The sequence below is a fragment of the Megalobrama amblycephala genome, linkage group LG19, assembly GCF_018812025.1.
Source record: "Megalobrama amblycephala isolate DHTTF-2021 linkage group LG19, ASM1881202v1, whole genome shotgun sequence".
Lineage (NCBI taxonomy): Eukaryota > Metazoa > Chordata > Actinopteri > Cypriniformes > Xenocyprididae > Megalobrama > Megalobrama amblycephala.
Genome location: NC_063062.1, coordinates 6,982,812 through 7,001,992, shown reverse-complemented (window position 1 = coordinate 7,001,992; position 19,181 = coordinate 6,982,812). Strand labels below are relative to the sequence as shown.

The 19,181-nt window shown below is 37.3% G+C and overlaps 1 protein-coding gene across 1 annotated transcript in view; it reads right to left on the bottom strand.

The window, feature by feature from the left end:
* LOC125254575 (protein arginine N-methyltransferase 8-B) overlaps nucleotides 1–17,483 on the bottom strand; it is a 37,971-nt gene extending 20,488 nt beyond the window's left edge. The window contains exons 1-3 of the mRNA XM_048169236.1: nucleotides 16,643–17,483; nucleotides 3,640–3,879; nucleotides 1,564–1,719 (exon numbers count right to left, since the gene is read on the bottom strand). Of these exons, the coding sequence (XP_048025193.1) occupies nucleotides 1,564–1,719; nucleotides 3,640–3,879; nucleotides 16,643–16,711 (465 nt within the window). The 5' untranslated portion in view covers nucleotides 16,712–17,483. The remainder of the gene's footprint in view (nucleotides 1–1,563; nucleotides 1,720–3,639; nucleotides 3,880–16,642) is intronic.
* Between the last annotated feature and the right edge of the window lie 1,698 nt (nucleotides 17,484–19,181).

Below are 19,181 nucleotides of genomic sequence, written 5' to 3'. Positions count from 1 at the left end.
TGGATACCAGAGCTCTCCAAACACCATAAAGACTTGTGCTGCGTCCCAATTCGCCTACTTATACTACGCCTTCCTGTGAACAAAAATTACTTACTTTTGAGTGTGTAGCAAAAGAGTAGACAAGCTTTGGGACATACTATCACGTCATACAATCGCGTCTTTTCTCTCTGTCGCATCCTGTCACCGTAAACTGGCCTGTCAATTATCTTACATCCTCCACATTTCATTTAGCTAATTTCCTACCGTATCGGAGAGAAATGCAGCACGTTGATCTGCAGTCGCGGGTCTTTCATGTGGAGAATCTCCTCATATTAAAGCATAATGATGCATTTAAAAGTTAATGGCCATTCGGATCTTTATAAAAGTCTACATTGGTATTTGCTGATGAAAAATAACACGGATAACATTAAATATATATTTTCTATCAGGTTAAACTGATTATTAGTCACTTAAACCTCTCAGCGTCGATCGCTCATATCCGCCATGTTTTGTAGTTTTTTAACATTTTTTACTCGTGTTTGTAGTTTGTAGTTCTGAACTGAATCCTCGTCCAATGCGCAATGGGTTGTGGGCAATATTAGCCTTTATAGTGTGCACGGATCCACACTTTGAAAATATACCGGAAATAGTAGACCATCCGGGGACTTTTGGCATACTCTTTTCAACATACTATGCTTTGGGACACACTTATTTTAATCTCACATACTATTTAGGATGGATAGTATGGACATTGGAACGCAGGGTTGCTGTCCTGGTCACAGGTGAGCCAGTGAGACACGCACCAACAATTCGTCCTCTTTTGATATGTCTCCCATTATGTTGTGTGGATTGCAATATTTTATGTACAGCTGTGTTATTGCTCTGCTAATTCAACCTTCACACTCTGCTCTTACTGATATACTGATAAGTTTTCAGCAGAAAGTTTTCAGTAATAGGTAGGTTTAGGGAATAGAATATACAGTTTGTACAGTATAAAATCATTATGTCTATGGAATGTTCCCATAAAACATGAAAACCCCATACAAATTAATTTGGCATCACAACATGAAAAAATAATATTAATTTTAAAAATGTCATTCAACAGTGTTATTAAATTATTAATATTTTTTAAAGCCAAATTAAAGTTGTAATTGAACTATTGATACTGATTTTTATTGTAAAGCAGCTTTAAAGCAAGTAAATGAATATTGCTATATAAAAAAAATATTGGCTAATATATAATACATATTGAATGATTGATGAATGATAAGGTGTATAACACATATATTTAAGTTCAAAGGCAATCATTTTTAATAAACGACTCATTTGTTTGTTATGGCCTTTAAACACTATTTTTTTTTCCTGTTTTGAACTGGTTTGAACTTTATGGTCCTTACTATAAAATAAGTAGGTGGTAATATGACATCATATTTCCCTACAAAAGAGGATTATTCGCTTACACCTTCAAAAGCTCTTGGTGCGACTGCCACACATGATGCTATTTTGGGCTCTGTGGATCATTCCAGCAGGGTAGGAGGCTACAGGCTCATGCGGTTTTAGGCATAAGGAGGGCCGCCCTCTTACCCCATACACGTGCTTGGCTCCGGCCTTGGCAGCAAACATGGATAGGATGCCAGTACCACTCCCCACGTCCAGCACGATCTTGTCCTTGAAGATGTGCTTGTTATGGTACATGGAGTTCCTGTATGTCAACGTCCTCACTTCATCCTTTAGCATTTCCTGTACATTCATGCATGCACAAAAACCTTTTACTGTTTTGCAACATTTGCACAAATCTTGGTGAGCTGCCTACCTAACGTTTGAAAATGTTTCTGTAACAGAAAAGTACTGTAGTATAATCATGGTTGTTTGGTCATAGTACCATGGTTTATTGTACCTTTGAGTGTCATTTAAAGGGATAGTTCACCCAAAAATGAAAATTTGATGTTTATCTGCTTACCCCCAGGGCATCCAAGATGTAGGTGACTTTGTTTATTCAGTAGAACACAAATGATGATTTTTAACTCCAACCGTTGCAGTCTGTCAGTCGTATAATGCGTGTCAATGGGAATTCCAACTATAAGAGTCAAAAAACATGCACAGACAAATCCAAATTAAACCCTGCTGCTCGTGACGACACATTGATATCCTAAGACACGAAACGATCGGTTTGTGTGAGAAACCGAACAGTATTTATATAATTTTTTACCTCTAATCATCACTATGTCCAACTGCCCAACTGCCCTGTGCATCCTGTTAGTGAGGTCTAAATGCGCTTTGACAAGGAAAATGATGTCTCGCACTCATTGAAGCAAAGCGCGAGACATCACTTCCGTCATCAGAATGTGTTTTCTGACCTCACTAAACGGATGCGCAGGGCAGTTGAACATAGTGGTGTTTTAGAGGTAAAAAATTATATAAATACTGTTCGGTTTCTCACACAAACCGATCGTTTCGTGTCTTAGGATATCAATGTGTCGTCACGAGCCGCGGGGTTTAAATTGGATTTGTCTGTGCATGTTTTTTTTACTTTTTTTAGACAAAGTTCCCATTGACATGCATTATACGACTGACAGACGGCAACCGTTGGAGTTAAAAATCATCATTTGTGTTCTACTGAAGAGACAAAGTCACCTACATCTTGGATGCCCTGGGGGTAAGCAGATAAATATCAAATTTTCATTTTTGGGTGAACTATCCCTTTAAATACAATGGTATATTTGGTAATCACACGGAACAGCATGTTTTTGATAGGTCTTTTTTGTAAAGGGTATCTAAAATGCTGTTTAGTTAGGCAGCTCACGTATTGAAAAACAGCCTCCTATCATACTAAATGAGTCATAAAAGTCTGATGTATCAAATATGTTGCTCAACAAAAAACACATGCAAACTTTTATATATATTTTGTCTAAAAGTTCAATAAACTGTTCCATTTAAAAAACAACCAAATGATTTCTTTCATATTTTGACTTATTTTCTGATCATTTCATATTTCAGGATTTACAGGGTTAATAAAGCAATGTGGTAATTAATTCTAATCTATAAAAATTCCATACAGTAATCTGCCTATAGATAGATAGGTGGTGCTTTTGGGAATTTAGGTGCGTTTGAAAACGCCTACACTGACAAAGCATCATGGTATTGTCTTGGTTTTTTGGACATGATTTTTTGAAGTACTTATAAATATGGTTTATTAATACAGTAATCATTCCCTACCACAGTTATCATTAGTATTATAGTGCAAAAAATAAGATGTGAATCTCTGACAACCTGTGAGAACATAAAAAACTTGCTGTCACCATTACAGCATGTCTCCTCAGATCTATGCAGCTTTTTTGGTGTACGCCTCTGTCACATTTAGATGAGAGAAGGGAAAAAAGATCTGACCTATATACTAAAAATGAGTCTGAACAAAATTAATCTTGCAGGTCTCGCCTGAACCTCCCGTTCTCTGCGCTCTCTCATCCTATAATTCAATGACACCCTCTCCCCGTCTCTCTCTCCTGCTCCATTTCTCTGCATACTCTGCATTATATATAACTCCCAGCATAAATCAAGATGACTGATGTTGATTACCATGAGTACTTGTATCCTAAAGTACATCATATGTCTCAGCATCTATGTTAAATGCAAGCATCCGCTGATCTGATGTGCTCATACCTCATGAATGCCGAAGTGGGCATACGAGTCAAAATAGTAATCCCTGGAGGTCATCTCCTCTGGGTTGAGGAACTTGGCCATCTTTCCTCTGCCAGGGCAGTTGGGTAAGCTGGCTGAGTGAGGGGTGTGAGGCGCGTGGGATGGGTGCGTGGGCCGCTGGGCATGATGGACCGATGACACTGGTTTGGGCAGAGGAGAAGGCTGGACCGACTGGGATGGGGCAGCACTCAGGGGCTGTTGCTAAAAGGGACAAAGGGGGGTTCAACAGGTGAATCTGACTAAGAAATGTCTGGCTCAAAAAAAAAAAAAAAATGGTAATGTGAAAAAAAAAAAAATTATATACAGTGGCACCAAAAAGTATTCTGACACTTAAACCATCCTTAAAAATGTTTGAATGTTGAATTATATAACAAAATATCAAACTAAGAGATATTGGCACATAATGCAAAAAAAAGATAAATAATAGATATACTGGGTTAGTTCACCCAAAAATGAAAATTCTGTCATCATTTACTCACCCTCATGTTGTTCCTAACCCGTAAGACTTTTGTTCATTTTCGGAACACAAATGAAGATATTTTTTGATGAAATCTGAGCGATCTGTCCCTCCACTGACAGCTACGCAACTAGCACTTTGACGCTTCAAAAAGTTCATAAAAAGATTGTGAAACTAATATTCCATATGAATTGAGGGGTTTAGTCCAAATTTTCTGAAGAGACATGATCACTTTATATGCTGAACAGATTTAATTTAGGCTTTTATTCACAATTAACCCTTAAATGCATACCTCGGGTCTTTAGCGACCCGGGATGTCATTCACTACCCTCTTCCTCATTCATTTTTAAAGTTAGACATCAAACTTCTTGGTATTCCTCAATCAATTCATTATAAAGAATATAACAAGAAAAAAATCATAAAATTATAAAAGAATGCCTATTTTTGTATTCATTTAAAAAAAAAAATTGTATAGGGTCGCTAACGACCTGAGGTGTGTATCAGTGTGCATATATTTTTTTCTGCACAACAATAATTGAATCTTTGATGATGGAATAAGTGCAATTCATCTTTATTCCGCAAGGTGGCAATGTCTGATACACAATGATGAAGTGACGATTCATTCAGACAGAAAACGAAAGAATAAGCAAAACATGAAATGGCTCAGCAATTTACTGCAGAGCAAGTACTGAACCCAATCAAATATGACTGTCACTGTCACTGGATGGATCTGGTGAAGCTGTTACTGATCAAAATATTGATTTTGAAGATGTTTTGGGAATATGTTTGAGATCACGAATGGGCTCATATTCATGACCTCAAACATAAAACTAGCCTATTATTTGCTGAATTTACTGGGAAATGAGCTCTGACGAGGACAGTGATGATGGCATAAAACATCTGCTCAAACTGAGCCCTTCCAAGCTACAAAAGGTAACAAAGTATGAATTATTTTATTCTTCTGTAATTGTTATTCTAATATCAGAGGAGTTTTATCTTATCGCAACAGGTAGAGATCCTTCCGTGTTAGATATAGATCCGGGTCGATAAAGACCCGAATATGTAATAATGATTTGTGAAACTTTCATGCATTCAACATTCATCAACACACACATCAGTTATGGTAAACGAAAACTCAAGCATATTTGCTTGACACATGCGAGAACCAGTGAGGTTCATTCTTGTGTGTTACGCAGCATGTTTGAGTTTCCGCAAAAGGTTTGTTCTCATACGTCGAGCAGGTTCGGTTGAGCTTCTGTTTATGCTTACAGGTTTGGAATGACATGAGGGTGAGTAAATGATGACAAAATTTTCATTTCTGGGTGAACTATCCCTTTAAGACAAAAGTATTTGGACACCTTCTGATTGTCAAATGTTAGTGAAACATCTGCTGGGACATCTGTGTGAACTTGAGGGAACTGTGAAAAGGTATAACATCCTTTTTATTTTCCATATGCCATTTGTTTTGATGTTTCTATTGCAAAAACATTCAGATATTTGTTCAGAAAAGCATACTAATACTTCTTGTAATTACTGTATTATTTAAATTGAATGTATTCATAGGTTATTCGTTACTTATGTTACATTTTAATTTATTTTAATTGACTGATTTGTAATGTTTTAATACATGTATTTTGATAAATAACATGAATTGTAATTTATGTCCTTTAGTGATGTGCTTACAGTCACAATGCAAAAACAAATCATAATGGTCCTAAATCAGGCTTTTAATTACTTTCATTTCACGTCAAACACAGAAGAATGATGAACTCACATTCAATAAACACCAGCACAAAACTTCAACACAAGACAATAAATAAAAGATAAGTGAGGGTTTAAATACACAGTAGCTGATGAGGAACAGGTGAGACACTAATCAGTGAAACAATGAATCATTATGACAACCAAGGAAACATAAACTAAACAAGGAAAGGGAAACTAGGCAGAACAGAAAGAACTTCAGACTAAGAGTCCCAACACACAAAGACCAAAACAGTGACAGTTTTGTTTTGGTGTGAAATATGACCTGGACATTTATTGGGGAGATTACCCAAACTGTGACAGATTAATGGAGTATTAATGGTCCTTTTAGTGAACAGTGAAGTGAACAGTGACACTGCATTCAGTGCTATTTAAAAATGGTCGTGTGTCAGGACAGGAGAGCCTTTCCAAGCATGTCTAGCATTTATCTGTCACATTTCTGAGACCTGGCAGAGGTGGTTTGTGCCTTAAGAGCAAAGGGAGCACAGGACAGTTGGATTGCTGTGGAAAGGATTTAAGACAAGTTTTACATATGGTGAGCCTCTCAGACTCTGATTAGCGCTTCTACATCCTGCAGAGAAGCTTGGCCCTTCCTCAACCTGGCAGTGAAAATATTAATGAACCATCATCCCACATAAACAGGCCACTTGAGCCACTAGAAGCTTTGACACACACATAAAACATAGATTCTCTTTAGAATATATATATATATATATATATATATATATATATATATATATATATATATATATATTTTAATTAATATATTTTATATTTATGTATTTATTATATAATAAAACAACACAGAATTGTTGACATTTTGCAGATTTGCAGATTTATTAAAAAAGAAAAACTGAAATATCACATGATCCTAAGTATTCAGACCCTTTGCTCAGTATTTAGTAGAAGCACCCTTTTGATCTAATACAGCCATGAGTCTTTTTGGGAAAGATGCAACAAGTTTTTCACACCTGGATTTGGGGATCCTCTGCTATTCCTCCTTGCAGATCCTCTCCAGTTCTGTCAGGTTGGATGGTAAATGTTGGTGGACAGCCATTTTTAGGTCTCTCCAGAGATGCTCAATTGGGTTTAAGTCAGGACTCTGGCTGGGCCATTCAAGAACAGTCACAGAGTTGTTGTGAAGCCACTCCTTCGTTATTTTAGCTGTGTGCTTAGGGTCATTGTCTTGTTGGAAGGTAAACCTTCAGCCCAGTCTGAGGTCCTGAGCACTCTGGAGAAGGTTTTCGTCCAGGATATCCCTGTACTTGGCCGCATTCATCTTTCCCTGCCACCACCATGCTTCACTGTTGGGACTGTATTGGACAGGTGATGAGCAGTGCCTGGTTTTCTACACACATACCGCTTAGAATTAAGGCCAAAATGTTCTATCTTGGTCTCATCAGACCAGAGAATCTTATTTCTCACCATCTTGGCAAACTCCATGTGGGCTTTCATGTGTCTTGCACTAAGGAGAGGCTTCCGTCGGGCCATAAAGCCCCGACTGGTGGAGGGCTGCAGTGATGGTTGACTTTCTACAACTTTCTCCCATCTCCCAACTGCATCTCTGGAGCTCAGCCACAGTGATCTTTGGGTTCTTCTTTACCTCTCTCACCAAGGCTCTTCTCCCCCGATAGCTCAGTTTGGCAGGACGGCCAGCTCTAGGAAGGGTTCTGGTCGTTCCAAACATCTTCCATTTAAGGATTATGGAGGCCACTGTGCTCTTGGGAACCTTAAGTGCAGCAGAATTTTTTTGTAACCTTGGCCAGATCTGTGCCTTGCCACAATTCTGTCTCTGAGCTCTTCAGGCAGTTCCTTTGACCTCATGATTCTCATTTGCTCTGACATGCACTGTGAGCTGTAAGGTCTTATATAGACAGGTGTGTGATTTTCCTAATCAAGTCCAATCAGTATAATCAAAAACATGCAGCTGGACTCAAATGAAGGTGTAGAACCATCTCAAGGATGATCAGAAGAAATGGACAGCACCTGAGATAAATATATTAGTGTCACAGCAAAGAGTCTGAATACTTAGGACCATGTGATATTTCAGTTTTTCTTTTTTAATAAATCTGCAAAAATGTCAACAATTCTGTGTTTTTCTGTCAATATGGGGTGCTGTGTATACATTAATGAGGGAAAAAAATGAACTTAAATGATTTTAGCAAATGGCTGCAATATAACAAAGAGTGAAAAATTTAAGGGGGTCTGAATACTTTCCGTACCCACTGTATAAAGTGTTACTAAGAAAATCCGGCTGTTTTATTTAATTAGAGGTCCTGAGTCCTGACCCATAAGGAGTTGGAGGCCCCTGGCTCTGTAAACTTTAAAACCCCCTGATCTAGAACACTTTTACACTTTAAAGAAGCACAAAACTGTTAATGTTTAGAGCTGATATCCTATATATCTCATATACTGTTTTGCTATTTTGTGATAGTGAAGATATGTGCATGTCTTTGTAGCATAAGTGTGCTATGTACCGACAAATTCGGTATGTGTGTGTGCAGCCTTTCAGCTCAGGGGATTTAAAATAATGAGTGTCAGCAGAGGAGAAGAGCAGCTGTATCAAGAGGCATAAAGGTGTTCGGATTGCATCTATTAGAAAGACGGGAGGGGGGAACACATGTCCTTGCCCCTCCAGTCAGCTAACAAATCTCATTTCACATTTTATTTTTAACCTCAACAAATGGCACATTTCGGCAACGTTCCACCTTTCAACCATGCTCTTGAGAACTCTAATAGTTTTTTTCGTGACATAACTGGATTGATGTGTGTAAGGGGGAAATAGGTGCTCTTGGGATCCTTTCACAAATAAAAGTGCCATAGCTTTTCTCTGGTGTTAGTTTATGACAGGGAACAACCTAAGAGTTTAAGAGTTGTTTTGCATTGCATATCTAAATCATTAATGTGTTCAGAACAGCTCTTATGAATTTTGCAGATTTATGGGCAGCCCTCTCTGCTTTCGTTGCACATCATATAAAAAAAGCTGCAACTGCCAGTGTGCATTTCAGAGCTAAGTGGTGTATTCTCAAGGAAGAACCACAACTGTAAGCTTTATACTTTTGAAACCCACCGCTGACCTTGAAGAGCACAACAATTAAAAGCTCTATTGAAAGGCTGTAAAACCTCTCAAATGACTACACTCAAGTTTATAGCCATTCAAGAACATTGAGATGCAGATATTGTCAATTACTTAAAGAGATACACTTTAAAAAATGTTCCAAAAAGGTGTTTTTGCAGCAAAAACTGCAAACTTACTTGATCTTACTCTTATAAAGAACTTTTTGTGCAAAGATTCCATGGATGTTAAAGGTTCTTCATGGAACCTATTAAGAAACGATATTTTATTTTTAAGAATGTAGTTCATTCTTTTTCTCACACTCTTGTCATTCCAAGTATGATTTTCTTTCTTCTGTGGAAAATTACTTTGATTTTAGGGGTTCAAATGTGCAGCGCTGAAACCCTATTGTAATTGTTAAAATTTCCATGGATCAGCATTCTCCTGTAAAAGTGATTGCGCAGACCAAACCGTAAATCGTAGAGATTTGAAACTTTGAGGGCTGGTAGTACTCACACTGTCTACAACATCGCCAAGGCTCACCCTGATCGGCCTGACAGGGGCGCTATAGTGGTCAAAAGTATGGAATGGCTCATAACTCCTAACGGACAAGATGCATGCCGGTGACATTTTTGGGTATTTTGGATTTTTTGAAAATCCTACTTAACCAGTCCTAGGTTTTTGACCCGATCGGAGCCAAACCAGTGCAGCAAGATTCTCTGGAGTATGATTGTCAATAGTTATCAAAAAAAGAGTTGAAATTCCAATTCACGGTAAGAGCTCGTTCTGTGGTCGTGTGAAAAAGGATGCAGTGACTGGCCACTTGGTTGCAATATAACAGGGAAAAAAACATGAAAATGGCTAAGTCCTTCACTCACTTGAAAATTGGCATGCAGTGTCTTTGTCCGAGGTACCATGACTGTCTATGAGGACACTGATACATCTCAAAAAACATGTCCGCCATCGGCCACTGAAGTTTGAGCAGCTATCAGAAAATGTTATTGGATGCCAATCGGAACGAAACTCACTGGGCCTGTTTGACTCATGGCCCTAGAGGCCTATGAGAAATTCAAAAGAAATCAGCCACCAGGTGGCGCCTTCGTGTTTTTCACTTGCATAACAGATCGTGTATTGCGCAATTTTTTGCACAAGCCCATAACATTTGACCACATGGTAGAACTCCATATTCTAAACAACTTTGCCTCTAGGACTGCTGCTGTCCACCAAATTATTTGTTAGAAATTGGAGATTATTTGAAAAAACAAATTTGGCAAACTAGTCCTAGGTTTTTGGCTCAACCTCGATAACTGTTAAAAAGCTTTATAAACCATACATTTCCTATGGTACATTGCCTGTATTGGCTGTAAATGGTATTTTCCATCTATGATTGAGATGGTTACAGGCTTGCTAATTAAAACATTAAACCTTTTTACGCATGTGCTTAAAGGCCTTAAAGCGCTTGAACCCCGATAATTGCTGCTCGCAGCTATATTTCTTTTTTCGTCTGTTCGGTAAAAAGTTAATGAGGTCCAACGTTGTTTTGAACCCATTTGACTTTCATTGTGTGGACAAAAACATTTTTCAAAATATCTTCTTTTGTGTTCTGTAGTATAAAAAAAGTCATGCTGGTTTGGAATGACATGAAGGTGACAAAATTATGACAAAATTATCATATTTTTGTGAACTTTTCTTTTAAAAGCCTAGTTAACTTACACTAAACTCACACCACTTCCATCTACTCTCTGTGGAACCCTATTTGACAGACTAACAGCACTAGAGCAGAGCAGTCTTCAGCGTCTGCTATTTTGGGAGAGGTTTCAGAGGTCAGGCAGCATCTATCAGAAGGTTTTAAAGATCCCTTGACATTATATGGTGGCCTACTGCTGCGCTGAACTTTGCGAGGAACTTTTAACAACAGCTTCCTTTTATACCTCCCTTTTCTTCATCCTTTAAAGAACATGGATTAGATTTCATGCTTCCATGACTATGTCAATACATTCCAGCTGGCTAATCCCTCATTGAGGATTGTATTAAGTTCAAGGCCACTAATGAAACTGGAATTCATCAAAGAGTTTTGCTCAATGGCAGCACTAGATTGCAAATTCAGTAACTGTAATGTGTAGATGAACATGCACAAATCGGATTCTGAATAAAAGTCAAAGTCAAAGTTCTATTAATAAACAAGGAGAATGCTCAGGAGAAAACCAACAAGGAATCTACACATTAACATAAACAAGAACAAAGAACTGAGAGAAACTTAAGTACATAAAGTGAGATAATCAACTGGAAAAGAAACAGATGAGTCATAAATCAGAAACCATGGAAACTAATAACAACCAGGAACACAGACAAAACGGGAACAGGGAAAACGAAACTAGGGCTGGAATCGATTTGCGTGTAATGAGTCAATTTGTCACGCTATTTATGATGGCATGCTGAAAATCAGCCGTTATTACAAAAATATTGAGCCCAATCTAAAGTGTTGAAATTTTTTAAAGAGAGACCGAATAAAATATTGTTCTGCACGCTCTGTAAAAAAAAAAGGCAAACCACAGCAGCACAACTTCTATGCAGGAGCATCTGAAAAGAAAGAAAACCTGGGGCACTCTTACCTCAAAACGACAAGGCGGCAGCATAAGTATTTGGACTATTACAGTGAAATTTTACACAGCACTAGAATATGGTCGTCAGTCTCATATTTTGCTTAATATGGCTGTGTTCATACAGCATTCTGCTTTTTACGCGCTGCCATGGCTGTGAGGCACGAGGCTCAAACGCATCTCTTTGCAGCTGGTTACAAAGCATTTAACACTGTTGGTTATTTAAAATATCTAATGGATGAACTCGTGCCTCGATTGGACTCATGTTTTAATCATGCTCTGTCAATCCTGGTAAAACTTCACATTTTTTTCATCAACTTCACATAATATCATTAGGTAAAAGTTCATACATTAGTAATGGTTATTATTTATTTGTAAATTATTGGTTATTATTTATAAGTAAATTAACCAAAGGTTTAATCAACTATTCAGAAAAAAATCAACAGATAACCAGAAAAAAAACTAATTGATTATTCAATTATTTGATTACACGAAAACATAATTGATTATGATTAGTAGATTAATCAACTGAAAAAAAAAAATGTTCCAGCCCTAAACAAACCAAAACACAATGAAGCTAAACATACTTAAAGGTGACCTACAATCAAAAATTGAATTTATCTTGGCATAGTTGAATAACAAGAGTTCAGTACATGGAAATGACATACAGTGAGTCTCAAACACCATTGTTTCCTCCTTCTTGTGTAAATCTCATTTGTTTAAAAGACCTCTGAAAAACAGAGAATCTCAACATAAGACCGACTGTTACGTAACAGTCGGGATCATAAATATGTACGCCCCCAATATTTGCATATGCCAGCTCATATTCAAGGCATTACACAAGGGCAGCCAGTATTAACGTCTGGATGTGCACAGCTGAATCATCAGACTAGGTAAGCAAGCAAGAACAATAGCGAAAAATGGCAGATGGAGCGATAATAACTGACATGATCCATGATATCATGATATTTTTAGTGATATTTGTAAATTGTCTTTATAAATGTTTCGTTAGCATGTTGCTAATGTACTGTTAAATGTGGTTAAAGTTACCATCGTTTCTTACTGTATTCACGGAGACAAGAGAGCCGTCGCTATTTTAATTTTTAAACACTTGCAGTCTGTATAATGCATAAACACATCTTCATTCTTTATAAATCTCTCCAACAGTGTGTAATGTTAGCTTTAGCCACGAAGCACAGCCTCAAACACATTCAGAATCAAATGTAAACATCCAAATAAATACTATACTCACATGATCCGACGCATGCATGCAGTATGCATGTTGAACATCTTGTAAAGATCCATTTGAGGGTTATATTGTGTGAACTTTGTAAATGCACTGTATTATAGTCGAGAGCTCGGGGGCAGGGAGCGCGCGATTTAAAGGGGCCGCAGCCTGAATCGGTGCATGGTTAATGATGCCCCAAAATAGGCAGTTAAAAAAAAAAAAAATTAAAATCTATGGGGTATTTTGAGCTGAAACTTCACAGACACATTCAGGGGACACCTTAGACTTATATTACCTTGTAAAAACTTATTATATTATTTTGTAAAAACTGGTTCTAGGGCACCTTTAAACATAACCCTGACAGTAACCTTTCTGTCCCATGATTTTTTCCACTCCTTTGTAGTCCTGGGATTTAAACTATGTGGATGATGACTCAGATGTTTAGCCTTCTGCCCTACTGTAAACGGGCTTCATTGACATTCGCTGCCCTCCACTAAAACTATGGCTTCATGCCGTAATGGGACACTCAGGTAAAAGTGCTCACAAGAGTGGGCCCAGGGCCAATTCCGATTTTAAGATGTCTTCCTCTATGACAACACAAAGTGATTCCAAAGCTTTGATATGATAGTCCCTGGGCTTGTAAAATCTCAGTATCTCAACAATAAAGTTTTGAGTCAATAATACAAGTCCAACTGAATAAATACTTGTTTGGCTATATATGTTGTTTTCACCAAAGTCAGTCTCTCTTAAAGGAGACCTATTATGCCCCTTTTTACGAAATGTAATACAAGTCTCTGGTGTCCCCAGAATGTGTCTGAAGTTTCAGCTCAAAATACCCCACAGATCATTTATTACACCATGTTGTAAATGCACATTTTTGAGTGGAAGGAAAAACATGCTGTATTCGTTCATGTATCTTTAAATGCAAATGAGCTGCTGCTCCCCACCCCGCTTTCTAAAAGAAGGCAGAGCCTACAGCTCATGCCTCAAGTACTCTGCCAAAAACTAACAAAACCTCTGTTTGGTTTTGATTATCATCTTTGTCGCTGCCACGCTCACATGATATTGCAGTTCTTCATCATCATGAAAGTTATTATTTGCATGCTTTTTAAAGCCATAACAGTTTAAACTTCTGATATATGGTTGTCTAAGCGCACACATCTGGTCAGACGGCGTGTCCTATGAGTATTAAACTAAGTTCTCTTTCACTCTTATTGCACTTAAACTGTCAAATACACACAAGGTTATGTCAAAAACACACAAAGTTCACACACCTGGCTATGTCTATGAACGTAAACAGCAAGTAAAGAAATCGCATGTGTATATTAGATCTGTGTATTAAAGTGAAAGCAGTGTAATATACAGTACCTACTGATATATATGCTAGACTGTCCTCCAAAAAAAAACGACCATATAGGTCATTTTTCAAGCACCTAATTACGACCTATATTGATGTTTTAAAGTCATGCGCCCTCTAGCTGCGTAAAAATAATGACAGTGTCATGTTATGTCTGTATAACTGTCGTTACCAATCAAAATGCGTGTTCATTTAAATGCAATGTGTGGACTTTTTAAAACATTTCTCCTATTTCCATTTAGCAAAACTATTTTTTTATTAACGACTACACCCACCCCACCCCTAAACCTACCCTTAGTGATTTATAGTGCATATACACTTTATGAGCACGTGCATTCCCTGGGATCGAACCCACGATCGCCTGATCACATGATTGCATATTGTTATTACAATGCTCTGCCAATTGAGCTACGTGAAACCCGAAACAAGACGCAGATAAAAGGGAACAATGCATTAAATTTAAAGTATCCTGTTGTCGATAGGGGCGTAACATTAGCAAATGCTCCTATGGGTTGTATTTCAGGGAAGTGATAAACGACCTATATGGTCATATTGGTTGGAGGTCATGTTAGTATATGCTGTTAATATTAACCAAACAACAAAAGAAAAACAGAAAATCACCCACTGCTCTTGATTAAATAACCTTAGTAGCTTTAATAAGAATACAATTCATACTTGAATGCTGCTGTTAAATGGTCTGGCAAGGAGATAAACATGCTGCACAACTGCGTACAGCTCACTCAGGGGAGAAGCTAAGCTAATAGGGCAGATTCACCTGTTGAAAAAAAACAGCATATGCTGGTAAGGTAGGTTTTGAAGTTGGGATGCTGGTTTGAGCTAGTTTATGCTGGTCCATGCTGGTCCTGGACCATCTTAGAACCAGCACTTGACCAGCATGGACCAGTACTTAGCAGCATAAACCAGCTCAAACCAGAATCCCAGCTTCAAAACCTACCTTACCAGCATATGCTGTTTTCGGGTGCCAGTTATGGACGGGGCTTCTCCCTACTCTTACGTAAGAGAAATCTGGAACCGCTCATTTGGAGAGACTGTTTATTATTTATGGGGGATTATAAAAGAAGGAGTGGATGGATTTTTACCATTATAGGCTGGTTGTCTACACACACTGTGGACATCTGTGTTCAAACACTTTTTAAAAGTGATGTTAATATATTTTGTAATAGGTCCCCTTTAAATAAGGGCATCAATAAGTATGTGGCAATGGGCTACATTTAGGCAGTGTTCAGCTATATAATAAAGGACAATTTTAACCAAAAGTTATGTCATGTTTGTGCAAGTTGTCACATTTACATATCAGGGCAAAATGTCATGTAGCCTATGTTGTAATTGTATACAATAAATTACAATTTTCAGAACAATAGTTTGATATTTTTGTGTTACCTTTTTTATTTGTGTTGTTTCATGACTTAGCTATTTAGTAGGCTACTGTTTAAGTCTACAAATATTTTAATATTGACAAGTTAATATGGAAGTTGTGTGTGTGTGTGTGTGTGTGTGTGTGTGTTGTTTGTTTGTTTTTTTTTTACTTGATTTTCACAGTATTTAATATGTGTATAATTAGCTATAAGTTATTTCCCATTACTGCTGCTGCGCTCCTCGACGCAGGTGCAGCACCAAGGACAGCGACCAGACTCCAACGATCACAGAGCATTAGCAGCTTTGCTCAAGACACTAATTACGAATCAATCACTAATTAGTTATTTAGCTTACGCATTATAAATGTGTCTCACAGACAGCTACGCTTACAGGAGCATGCAGTCCCCCTGAAGTAGATCTGTGGTTACTAAGTGTCTTTTTCAATGGGTCAACCTTTTCAGGATTTGAACAACGGTAGCTACAACCTATCGGTTACAAGCCCAGATCTTTAATCATTTTGTCCACCCAAAGCATCATTTAATTACGCAACCGTTCTCGAACAGACCAAATTTGTCTGTTGTAACCGACTTCCCTAATATCGCTCGTGAGTGTGTTTACAAACGTGTCATGTATATTTAAATATTTTACACGAGTTTAAATGGCGTTTTCAAATAATGTAGCCTATCAATAACCAGACAAGTTAGCGTAGGTTAAGGCGCAAAATAAACACTTGGGAACTTATGAGGTAACCAGCAAGAAACAGTAGGCTGGAACGCTTTAGGACCAATATTGACAAAAACACAGTCAATATTTTGCCCTTTATTATAGGTTTACATTTCATTAAAAAACATGTGAACTGTGCAAGGGATGGCAAAAAAATAAAAAATAAAATAAAATAAATAATAATGTTGCGCGAGAGAAACCTCAACCGACTGAGCCGCGAAAAGCTACATATAGAAGTTGGTTTAAACACGCTGACAAACTCAAAGTCATTATTCGCACACTGGGATAAAAACTCAAAACCTCAAACGCAGAGTTGCAAAATTTGATCTACTGAGGTTTCACAACTTAAACTGATAAAAATACATCGAATGTCTCGTTATTTGATCTGTTAATTCTCGTCGCTTACCTCAGTGCTCTCCGTATCCGCCATTTTTCTCCTGAGGAGCAAACAGCGGGAGGAGTGTTTAATTCCCATAAGAGCCAAAGGGATCTGCTCCGGATCGTGCGATAAATGTATGATTAAAAACCTCTTCAAAGTCTTTAGAAATCCTGCAGCCTTTTGCTCAATAACCTCAAACAAATCACAGAATGAATTCGAATCACGTTCCAGAAGATAAACGAGCCCTAAAACTTGTTGAAAGCCCGCCTGAATCCATAGTATAAAAGTTACCTACAGCAGTGGTTCCCAAAGGAGCGCATGGCGAACTCTCCATATCGTGGGAAAAAATAGTAGCCTACTAATAAAAAGGCTCCTCATCGTTCCATGACTTGAGGAATTTGAGATCAGCTGGTCAATAAAAGTGTTAATCATTCATGTCTCCATCCTTTGGATCTGGAATAAAGTCCCTAAGTACCCCTTTAAAGATCTTATGGAGATCCCTCGTGTGAAAATCGCCCTCTTTATTATAACAGGCTGTGTCAGTGAGGCATTTCTGCTGCTCTGAAATCGTTCGTCGATCACTGAAGAGATTCTCTCACGTATATAAAAGTGACTCAAAGACGTTGCTCCACGCTCCAATCGGATCTTCGAAGATTTATGGTTCCTTTCAGAAAATAGCCAACGTTTAAAGTTCCTCTTATGAGATGCTGAAGGATCTTAAACGACAAATCAGTTGGATTCCTTTAAATGGAGCAGCGGGAGCCAATGAGATCTGTTTTCACCTCGCCTCCATCCTCTGACCGGCTGAATCAAATGTGATTCAGGAGCTGAGCAGGTCCCAGTGCTGCTGTAATACTGAAGCCCCCTCACACGGTAAACTTAAATTAGTTGACACAAATAATGTACTTAAATTAGCCTTCTGGTTCTTTTTCTCTTGCACTTTATGTATATATGTGTATATGTAGCCTATGTATGATTAAGTAGATTAACACTTTCATTAAAATGTTTACAATCACATGAGTTGAAAACTCCAGACATAGAAATAGCTGTTTTTATTACTTTTATTATTTATTTTACATATGTTACCCCAAGATTATTATTATATTTAAAAGGTTAAATGTATCCCCACATAAAAAAAAAAAGCCCCTTAATCAAATATTTCATATTTATATCATATCTCTCTCGTACCTTGGTAAAACTATAGCATATGAGACACCGCTGGGCTCGTCTTTGAATCTTGTTGCCCATGATGTTTAATGGAGCTCCTGGTTCAAAGAACTAATGACAGCAGGGTGGATGTAACATCCGCTCTCTCTTTGTACTGCTCTGAAGAGCTGCTGTTAGCTGTGATGTTCTAAGAATTACCTCTCTTGGCCTTATCAGATCACTCTCATCTTACAAAGTGCAGCAATTCAAGATATGGCCCTCTCATTTCCTTGCATAGGATAGGTAGTGTGAAAAAAAATGCAATGGGAAGGAACAAATGATAATGGTATAGTCTGCTTAAAGGATTAGTTCACTTTCAAATTAAAATTACTTTAAGCTTTACTCACCTTCAAGTCATCCTATATGACTTTCTGATGAACACAATCGGAGAAATATTAATAAATATCCTGACGCATCTGAGCTTTATAATGGCAGTAAGCAATACCAACGAGTATGAGCTGAAGAAAGTGCATCCATCCTGCGAAGAGAGCCGTTTGTGTAAAAAAAAAAAAAAATCATATTTAACAAGTTATGAAGTAAAATATCTAGCTTCCGTATTCAACTTACGAAGAAAGTGTAAAACTCTCACAGTTCAAAAAGCGTATGCTACGTCCTACGCCTTCCCAATTTAACTTACGGAAAAAGCTACACTATCTTCATAAGTTGAATACGGAAGGCTTTTATTTATTTTTTTTACACAAATGCAGCATTTCACTTCAGAAGGCGTCAGGATATTTATTAATATATCTCTTATTGTGTTCATCAGAAAGAAGAAAATCATATACACCTACACTGTAAAAAAAATCCATAGTTTTTACAAAATAATTTTGGCAGCTGTGGTTGCCAGAATAATTTTGTAAAAAATACAGAAAAACTGTAAATACATTTACAGAACAAACTGTAAATTTTACAGTATAAAACTGTAATTTAAGAAATTTTTAATGTAAACCAATAAATTGAACAATGCACATTGTTGAAAAATTTACAGCATTTTACTGTGAAAACTACGGAAACTTACTGTTAACCTATTTTCCGTAGCGTTTTTACAATATTTTACCGTTAAAATCACATACATTTTTTACAGTGTATAGGATGGCTTGAGGGTGAAAGGGAACTAAAAAAATTTGAAAGGGAACTAATCCTTTAAGGACCCTTATTTTTTATTTAATTTTGATGGAGTCATACTTCAACTGATAAATATCAAGAATGATACAGAATGATAAATGTTATTGGCAACGCACTCTATTTAATCATATTATTGCATTGATTTTATTATGCAACATATTGTTTCACTATATTTTACATTTATTTTTTATTCCGTTTACACATTTAGGAGAGCTAAATATAGAAACAAAGTGTG